Genomic DNA, 10,224 nt, shown 5'->3' with positions numbered 1-10,224 from the left:
CCGTCACTTCCCAGGGCTCCTCGCCCTCCCTCCCCCGCCCTGTGCAATGCTAATTAAAAAGTCAGAAAGTCTGCAACGCCTTCTTCCAAGTGCACAGTCCTGGTTTTTGCATGGGCACGCGAGGATGTGACCCGAAGATTATATAATTAGGAGGCTTTTGTTATGCTTGCCTTTCAAATCAGCGATTAGCATGTGACAGTCCCATCCTGGGAAATGTCAAGCCACCATTGCTCTCCTCTCTCTCTCTCTCTCTCTCTCCTTTCTTACACAGTGCTAATTCCCAACTCTAGCAACTGCCAGTGCTGAAGGATCTTCAACTATCCTGGGGTGAGTTTAAAATGTACTCGGCTTGGGATGAATAGTGGGGTTAATTATGCCATTTTCCATATTATTGGAAAAAGCTAGAGCAAAAACTAATTATATCGTGTGTGCAGCTCATAAAATGATATTTAAAGTGCTTTGTATCTTCAGTGCCCACAGTAATTTTCAGCTTATTTCTTCTGAGATTCTGAATGGAGATCTAGCTTCTTAGTGTGCTGGACAATCTTGTTAGCCTGCATTTATAGTGAGGTCTCTAAAATAGTTTAAAAAGACCTTTTATTTTGCTCTCACCCTTTACAAGATAAATTGAAGTATCATGATGAACTGCCTTATTTGGATGACAACCGCATTAGAGTTAGTTTGAGACAAAGTACAAGAGTGATGAGAGTAAATAACTGATTTTTTGTTCTCTTTAGAGGACTGGGGGTTGTTCTGCAAGTGGGATATTTAAAACAGCCAGCAATCTCAGCAAGCAGCATTGAGACAGTCACCAGGAAGACCCCAAGCATTAATTTAGGAAAACTGTGGATTCTTAACAACTGAAGCAGCAAAAGTGCACATGGATTCCCCTGCACTGTTACCCATGTCATGATTTCAGAAGCAGAATGGGACAGGAAGCCAGACAAATAGTAACTGTTGTGCTCCAAGGCTAGGCTATGAATGCTTTACTGAACCCTGCCTGTTTGCATGCTGAAGCTCGGTCTATTCCCTCAGTCCTTTATGATCTGTGATCCTCTGCACAGATGATTCTCTCCCCCAGTTGTGCCATTCCATGCAGGGGGAGCGCTGGGAGGGGGAGCATGGTCACACAGATGCAGTTCAGGCTGCAGGACCTGCCTCCCCTCTCTGCACTGTGCATAGCTTTGTGCAGGAACTCCACTCCTGTGCTGCCTCAAGGGCACAACTCACTGGGACCTCATCCATCCATCCATCCATCCATTCATCCATCCATCCATCCATCCATCCATCCATCCATCCATCCATCCATCCATCCCTCCCTCCCTCCCTCTCTCCCTCCCTCCCTCTCTCCCTCCCTTCTCCCTCGGGGATCTCATGGGAAGTGGGTGCTGGCCCAGGCTCTGTTAACAGGTTGGCTGCTGTGCTGGGCAGGAGGGGCTGCACCAGGGCAGGATTCTTTGCTGGTCACCAGTGGCCAGCAGCATGGCATTCACTAACAGCAGGGTTTTTTTGTTTCCAGCAGATTTGTCTGCTGGAGGGGAGATAGAAACAAAAGGGGAAAATACATTCTTTTGCTGTAATGGAGGAATCTGGCGGCTTTAACACCTTCGAACTATTCTCTGGGCTTTGCTCTGGAGATATTATTCTGACTAGATAGGAGCTGCAGGAGTGTAAATGAGTTTTAGTGCTCAGCTCTGAAGAAACAAGCACATCTTTGCCATTTCTTGTCCCTGAAGCAGGGGACCTAGGCTTGAATGGCAGGCCAAGACAGCCTGGGAATGGCTCCATGTGACTGGGTAGTGAGCCTGGCCAGTGGGGAGCTTGCAGAGGAACTATAACAGCTCCTTTGATGAAGGAACTACCCTGTGGTGGGCTGGCATGTCAAGCAAACCTTGGATTTGCCACAGGTGGAGGCCTGGTAGTGGTTTAGGAAAGGAGCTTCATGGAGGGATTGCGCTTGCTGCTGATGTGCACATGGATTCATGTTTGTGTATACAGGGAGGGACTTGCTCAGGACTGAGACAAAAACATGAAGGGGAGAATTCTGTCCAGCTTTTAACTCCCTCAAGGGTACTGTAAAGAAGATGGAGTCCAGAATATCCCCAGAGGTGCACAGTGAAAGGCAGAGGGTACAAGCTGCAGCTAAGGGAAACCTCAACTGGATGTAAGGAAAAATATTCTTCTTCAGGGTGCTGGAGGGCCCAGAGTGTCTGTGAAGACTGCAGTGTGGGAAATATCCAGACTTGAGCTGGACAGAGCCCTGAGGAAGTTTGACATTAGTCTTGATTTGAGCAGGAAGTTGAACTAGAGCCATACAAGGGCTCCTGCTCACCTGGACTCTGCTGTGAGTTTAGGACTTGTCCACTGCCAGCAGAGGCATGATTTGACCAAGCAACCCCTGTCCAGGGCCTTAGGGCCAAATACCAATCCTATTTTCCAACCCATTTCTGCACCGTTTAAGCACAAGCCAGACACTGTTCAGCCAGCTCAGGCTCCCTGAATTCCTGGTCCTTGTTGAGGACAGTTAACAACTTCCCCACCCACAGTTGTGGGGAACAGAGGACAAACCTTCACTACAAACCAGGGCAAGGTTCACATTCTGTTCCAGTGATGAGGAAGAACTGAATAATTTTGCTCTTTATGTTCAGCAATTCAGAAGAACCAGCGGAGAGAGGCGATGTTACATACTCAGTGAGTACAGCAGTGAGCCCCAAATGCTGGAAAGTAGCCATTATTTAATGTAACAAAGAACTAAGGGGTAACTCAGGAAATTGCCGGCTGCAGATAGAGGACACACAAAGACAGTTACTCTGGTAAAACAGGTAAGGTTTTCTGGACCCACTTAACCAAGGTCAACCTAATTTGCAGCACAGTCAGATAGCAAAACTCCTGGTTTGCCTGGAGCAGGAGGGGATGGCGGCATCCCCGGTGTCCCCGTTTCAAAGACTCACTCCTGAGCTCTGCAGAGGACACAGACTGTGCTTAAACAGTCTTAAATGTCCTTAATAAAATAGGCAAAAAAATGCTAAAAATAATTGATTTCCAGCAAAATGCAATTTTGTTTTCAGTGAAAACAGTAGAGGTTCATGTTTCTTTCATATCTGTTTTGTCTTTCCTACTTCTTCCCTTTCCCCCAGCATTGCAAAACCAATTCTGAATTTTAAAACAAGTTCTCTTAAGCACACTAGTCCTAGTTCAACAGCCCAACAACAGAAGTCTCAGGAATTTTCTATGGTGCTGACTAATTGAAATTGGGAGCAAAGTTTTAACAACTTTGTTACTGAAGTTGAATTTATAAGTCTGTTTTGCTCAGAGACACACACTTAAATACCTTGTCCTCAAAACTTTTAGAGGGATTTAGCTACTTTAAAAAACAACTCATATTCTTGTAATTTTCTGGAACACCTAATACCAGAAAAGGAGTGAACTTTTTTCTTTTTTCTTTTTCTTTTTTTTTTTTTTGTTTTTTTTTTTTGTTTGTTTTTGTTTTTGTTTTTGTTTTTGTTTTTGTTTTTGTTTTTCCTAAAGAGGGCTGGAGTACAGAGCATACATAGAGTGAGAACCCGATTGAATTGGGTTTGTTCAGCTTGGGGAAAGGAAGGCTGGGAGACTTCTATAGCCACCTCCAACTACTTAATAAGGGTTGCAGTCCAGAGAGCCAGGCTTTTCTCACAGTGAAAGGACAAATAGCCAAGGGCACAAACTCCAACAAAAGAAACCTCGACTGGCCATAAAGAAGAAATTCTTCCTCATAAGAGCGGTGTAGCCCTGGAATGCAGATGCAGAAAGGTTGAGAATTCTCTGACTTGGGACCTTGACTAGGTGTGGCCCTGAGCAAGCTGGTCTAGCTTTGGGGTTAGCCCTACTTTGAGTCAGATAACTGCAGAGGTCCCTGCCCATCTAAACTCTGTAATGACTCAAGAGTCTTCAGAACAAAAAAAACCAAAACTGTTATACTATCAGCTGATTGAAACCAGATGTAACAAACTCTAAGATTTATCTCACTGTGGAAGCTTTCCCAGCCTATTTGTACAAAGCCCACTTCAAAGGTCCCTCCACCTTTGCTCAAGTTTTCCACATGCCTCACCAAGGGATCCTCTGTCCTGAGAAGTCAGTGGATCTTCTTAGCAAGTGATCTTATAAACAGCTCTCTTGCAAATAAGTTTATCTTTTCATTAACCCTCAATCTTAAGATGATGCTTAACCCCAAGTCTGTGCTGGAAGCCTTTCAATCCACACCATACCCTCCAGCAAGAGGCCAGCTGTGTATTCTGGGGCACTGATAGTGCCACCACCCTCCTCTCCTGGCAATTCCACACTCAAAAGCTCTCAGGTTTAATGTGTGGGGCCCAAAGCTATACTGCTGACTGCACCAGAAGCACCTGCTTCTGCTCTGATTTCCAGTAGCCACACAGGACTCTTGCATATTTTGCAGTTCTCCCATCTGTTTAATGCCATGTGGCTTTCTCTGTGCCTGCTTCCCTGAACACATCACCCCAGACTTCTCTGAAACACTTTGGCAGAGCTATGCCAGCAGAGCTCTGTGCCATAATTATGCTGGCCACTCCAGCCCCATTAGCAAAGCCAAGGATGACTCCCATCAGCCTTCTGCATAGCTGTGTCCTGTGTTCTGCATAGGAGAGAGGTAGGAGGTTATTGTAGAGTCTTAAATTACATCTGGTTTCCTAGTAAGGCTGGACAAAAAGGCAGACTTGGATCAAACCCTGTGAAGGGGAAGTGTGGATGTGGGGAGGGCCCATGTTGATAAGAGAAGTGTGAGCTGCTACAATCCATCTTTCTGTGTCTCTGCCCATGTCATTAATCAGGCATCAGGGTCCTAATCCCAATACCAGGTGAGTGATGAGGAGCTTTACCACGGGATTGGCTTGGGCACAGTACCATGCCCTGTTGTCCCTGGCTCCCACAGAGGCCACACCTCTGCCATCGAGGTGCCTTGCAGCAGTTCCAGTCAGGGAGGCAATGGCAGAGAAAGCAGGCACAGCAGTACAAATGCCTCCTAAAGTGCTGGCAGAATTGTGCAGCAGCATTCTGAAGGCAGTATTTCTGTGGCTCAAACACAGGTCTGAAGTATGTTTTTGGTGACTGGTTGCATAGCAAAAAGCTAACTCTTTGATGCAGAACACCCATGCAAGATGTTCATGTGCTGTTCAAACTACAGCATATTTTGATTCAGTTCATACAGGAAGTATCTTGCTGAGAAAACTGTTAGTAGGATTACATAGAACCTTTTAGTCACCTGTCCATGGAAGCACAAATGGCCTGGGGCTGGGAGGGAAGCATTTGTATCAGCATCCACTCTGTGGAGGTACTGTGACTGTGAACCCAAACAGATCTTTAGGATGCTTCATTCTCTCTCCAATCCCTCCTTTCTCTGTTGTCTGAACTTTGAGCAGCTCTGCTCAATTAAACCCTTTCTGCATCTTTCTGCACTCAGGGTTCAGATCAGCTGACCCACCCCAGGGCTCACATGTGGGCAGCTCTAAGCCATGGGATGTTCCCAGTGACCAGCCAGAGCCCTCCAGAGTGAGGACAGGAGTCCCTGCGAGGACGCACACCCCATAGCAGCCATGGACACAAACAAACACGAAGGTAAAGCATCCTCTTATTTCACTTCTTGCTAGTAGGAAAGACAGCAAGAGAGAAATGTGCTCTCACAGGACCTGTCTGCTGGCCACCAGCCAGGCTCCTGAGAGCACCTCTCAGCCATGGCAGCTGTGGGCAAATGTTCAGTACTTTCAGTTTCTTAGAAATACCTGGGGGTTGATGTTTTTATCTCCTATTTTAGAATCAGCTCCCTCTCCTCTCTGGAAAATAGTCCTATGGCATATGTAATGTCCAGTGTGGGAAGTCATTCCTTTTCTTGCCTCGTGCCTCACTTCTGCTTTAGGATGTAGAAAGACTTCTGACTGTCCAAAGCTGTATTTTACATGAGGGTGCTGTGATGATGATCTGCTTCCTTCCCCCATGTGCTTTGTAACAAGGGGCTCTTGTTCGTATCAGTGCCACAACCCAGATATCTGCACCAATCCCAATCTTGCAAGCACCAAGATGTATCCAGGCCACATTGCTTGCATGCAATCAGTTCTTGCTAAGGTTGGCTGCATTCTAAAATGTCTGCAAAGCTCAAATTCAGGGTTTTAGTGGTTACTGACTTCTTTCAGAGGAATGTGGTACTTGCTTTCCACCTCGAACCCATTGTGCTTTGCCTTGCCACCTCAGAGGCACTGTGTCCATATGGTGAGGAGCTCTTGGAACTATGAGCAGGGGGAGCAGCTCTAGGAGTGTCCACAGATGTCAGCTCAGGAGAGAGACTGGGCCACCTCTTTCCCTTTGAAAGGTGCTTGGTGGTGCCAGTATTCATGGCATAATTAACAGAAAAGTTAATTTCTCTATTATTATGATTATTCTAATTTTATGAAATTAGGTCTGTGTACCTAGGCCCTTATACTACAGCAGGCTGAAAAGGAAATTAACTCAGGGATTTTTTCCAATTAATTGGTATGCCCTCATGGGCTGCAGATGTTCACCGCAGAAATTGGGAGATAACCACAAAGTCCCTTGTTTCCCACAGTGAGACTGTGAGGGGCCTCCCCTGCTCCAGCTCTTTGCAGTGACATTATAGAAATGATCTGGGTTTTTACTGGGTACATTTAGAGAGGGCTCATGGCAAAGGCAGGAGGTAAAGTCACAGCAGCAGTGATCCCCTCCCCACTTCTGGTCTTGCTCAGGAGCAGTTCTTTTAGTATATCCAAGGACATTAAAGACTGATCCACAATCAAATCCACATGAAAGATCCCTACAGATTTCTGCAGGACATGGGTCAGGCCCTCTGTGTTATGTATCAGATTGAAAGATGCCCAAAGAAAATTTGAGGAGGCTCTTCCTTGCTGTGCTATGCTTCTACCTGACTCCTCCAGTCCTTCACAGAGCTCAGCATTCAATACACCCACCCATGTTGTGAAAACAGCATCCCCTTGTCCTCCCAGCACCTTGTTTGTGTTGTACTATTAATTCAGGAGCTCTTGCTCTCTTTGGGTCAGTCCTTACTATGCCACAGCAAGAGCCCAACAGAACTGGCACGGGCCCCAGTTTCCATGCTTCAGGAGAGTCACTATACACAGCCTCAGTTCCAGGCATCATGAGAAAGCTTCAGGTCAAAGATTGGTTCCTGATTCATGTGGTTGCAGACACTGGAAAACAAAGAAACAAACAAAAAAAACTGGAAAAAAAGAACCAGAAAAGCCAAAGCTGAAGATGGAAACCACCTGTAATTTAAAAGTTGAAATGTGGGACTTGGTGCAGGGTGATGAGTTCTGACCCCAAACAGCCGGCAGTTTATCTAGTTATTTCTCTCAGTCAGCCTGCTGCTTCTTGTTTTCCCTAGGAGGCATGGGAGGATATTCCCCAGGGGGTCAGTGTCTGACCCAGCTACTCAACCCCACAGCTGAGAGAGCCATTAGTGCAGGCAGGAAGTGGCACATGAGCAGAGAGGAGCACACAGCCTCTCTGCCTCTCCCTTCTGAAAGCCGTTGGGGAATTTGCTCAAATTCCTTTGAATCAGGACAAATCCTAGAGACCAGAACAGGGCCATTTCATAGGTGTCCTTGCTGGTAACCCACATTCCCCCTCAGGGGTAAAGATATCAGAATGTGGCTATGCCTTGTATAGCTCTGACTTCCAGGCTTCAGCTTTCCACTGGCTGACTGTGCAGAGTCCTCCCTGCATGCATTTCCAGCCTCTGCAGGGCTGGATTTCTGTGCTCTTAAAGGCCCAGGTTGGAAAAGCACCAAGCATCTGCAGCCAGCACAGAAAGAAGGAGCTTGGCTTCCCCTGGAGTTGGGCACAGGGTTACTGGTTGTGTCTGTAACTTAACAGCACAGATGAGTGAGGCTGATCCTTGGAGGCAAGAGAAAACCCATCTCGTGAAGTAGCATTCCCAAGGGGAGGCAATCCAGATGAGGAACAGAGTAGCATGGTGTTTTCTGGGAGTGAGATCCAGCCAGGGAGCCTGATGGTGGGAATAACACAAGGGCCATTGGACTGCAACTGCCTCAAAGTGCAACGGCAGCACAACCAGCGGTGATTTCTGTCATTTCTGTTGGACAGCTGAAGGTTTCTGCACAAGACAGTTGAACTACATGACCTTAAAAAGGTCCCTTCCAACTCAAATGATTCCATTATTCTAGGATAATGCCTAGAGATAATGTCTCTGCAGTGTCCAAAATACTTCTGCAAAATAGATATAATCTTGTCCATCAGCTAAGTCTGTTTCAGCAGTGTTAAGTTGTCCAAGATCAAGTGGGATCACCATACCACAAATTCCCAGGAATGACAAAACCAATGAAAAAGTGTGATTTTGGGAGGTTAGAAAGGGCATGCTTACTGCTTGGGCTGCATTGTGACAAAATATAACTTAAAATATACAGATAAGGTATTTTGCCTTTTGTAGAGGTAATAGAAATATGTACAGATATAGTAGAGGATAAAATGGACTGTTACAGTAGAGAAACAGATCACTAATGCTTTGGGTCAAAAAGAAACTTCTTTACCTAAGACTGGTACACAGAAATAAACTTCACAGGGACCAATTTAGTCCTAATTGAACATAGAAGCTTTCTCACTTCCTTGCATGGAGCAACTCTAGCCAGACACAGGACAGCAAATAAGGAGAATTTAACATCTGAATTTAGGTGAGTCATTTCTATTTTATAATTGCAGTTTATTTTACAAACTATATGGTGTTCAGACCTCCTAAAGCGAGACTTGAGTCCTTTAAAACTGATTTGTTCCTGTGGCGGGTTTAGTTCCTCAAGAGGGACTTCAAACCCTCTGTTCCAGTTATTTATAGGAGCCATTATAAGTCATTTTAATTGACTGAAGTTCTTTATTCCCACAGGAGGGACTGAAAGTGTGCCTGTGAGTACCCCTGCAACACAGATTTCCCAGGTAAAGATGAGCAAAATGCCCTAAATAACTCCAAGAGTTTAAAGAGTTACTAATATATAAGCAGTAGTTAGAAATCTAAATTAAGTTGAAGGAAAAATGTAGGCATTTACAAGGAACATGGCAACCAAAATGTGCACACTGCATGAATAAATATCACACATCTTGTGCCTCATCTTAAAAGACCTTTCAGTAAAATTTCTCTGCTCACAACCAGTTGTATTTAGAAAGGTGATTTGTGAGCACTGCTAATTAAGCAACTGACATCATTAACACCAATTAGAGAATGTCAATTCACTGGGCTGGGGGGAGATTTCCTGACTGAGCTTTGATGAACTTTCAGCAAACCTGATGAACTGTCCCAGGAGCCAGGATCTGTTGACTGACATGGGCCAGCGGTGTCTTATGCAGTAGGGACCCAAGTCTTCTGTGGGGCTTTGGGTTGTCCTGGCACCCTCACAGCTCCTCAAACCATGGGGGGCTCTTGCCTGATAATCCAGAGCAGCCAGAGTGTTGAGTCTTTCTGCATGTCTTTGTCTGGCTTCCCAGCCAGAAGCTTGGAAACCCTGGTGATCAGTTCCTCCTGAGCTCTGTGCCCTGTCTTTGGGCTAACATTTTTGCTGCTATTGGACCACAGATGCTGTAAGGCTGTCTATTACCACAGCCCAGGGAGTATCCATCCTGTAAGATGCAGTTTCAGCCTTTCCACAGTGATGTTTCCTACGCATTTCCAGTCTGCAGGAAATATGACAGAGTTTTAAGCACTTCAATCCCTGGTCTGGTTCAGTATGGAACCATAATCTGAGAGAGGAAACATACCCCTGAAGTGGAAATCCAGATTATTTGAGACCTCCCTTGTCACCATTGCAACACTAATGCCTGTAATTGCTTGCAAGTGCACCATGGCAAGTGCAGAAGGCACTGCTTTCCATGAACTACCCAGCACTTCTGTCATCTCATCCTCTTTTCCCATCCAGACAGCTCCAAGGGCCCAGCCCAGTGGATCCAACATGCATGTGGGACTGTGTGCTGGAAACACCATGCACACATGCTGCTTTACAGCTGACACATGGGTACCTTAATGAATCCTTAAATGTCAGTCACCAGCTGGCTCTTCCCTTCTGCTTCAGCAAAGGCCCTGTGGACAATGCAGTTACTGAAAAGGACTGCACCAACGTGGAACAAGGGCTGATGAGTACCTGCAGCCCCCTTTAATACCTTCATTGTTCTCTTCTGTACTCTGCTGCTCTGACTGTATTC

At 45.8% G+C, this 10,224-nt stretch overlaps 1 protein-coding gene across 7 annotated transcripts in view; it reads left to right on the top strand.

Moving 5' to 3' along the window:
• ARHGEF33 (Rho guanine nucleotide exchange factor 33) overlaps window positions 1-10,224 on the top strand; it is a 33,156-nt gene that overhangs the window by 2,129 nt on the left and 20,803 nt on the right. For 2 of the 7 annotated variants that reach the window (XM_023923292.2, XM_023923291.2), the window contains exons 1-3: window positions 143-327; window positions 5,456-5,610; window positions 8,918-8,967. In XM_023923292.2, the coding sequence (XP_023779060.1) occupies window positions 5,589-5,610; window positions 8,918-8,967 (72 nt within the window). In that variant the 5' untranslated portion in view covers window positions 143-327; window positions 5,456-5,588. Of the gene's footprint in view, window positions 1-142; window positions 328-5,455; window positions 5,611-8,917; window positions 8,968-10,224 lie in introns of those variants that run through there. The other 5 variants (XM_086872125.1, XM_086872140.1, XM_023923293.2 and 2 more) reach the window with 5 other exon arrangements.

The sequence above is a fragment of the Cyanistes caeruleus genome, chromosome 2 (genome assembly GCF_971803275.1).
Source record: "Cyanistes caeruleus chromosome 2, bCyaCae1.hap1.1, whole genome shotgun sequence".
Classification (NCBI taxonomy): domain Eukaryota; kingdom Metazoa; phylum Chordata; class Aves; order Passeriformes; family Paridae; genus Cyanistes; species Cyanistes caeruleus.
This window is presented reverse-complemented; position numbering and strand designations above follow the sequence as displayed.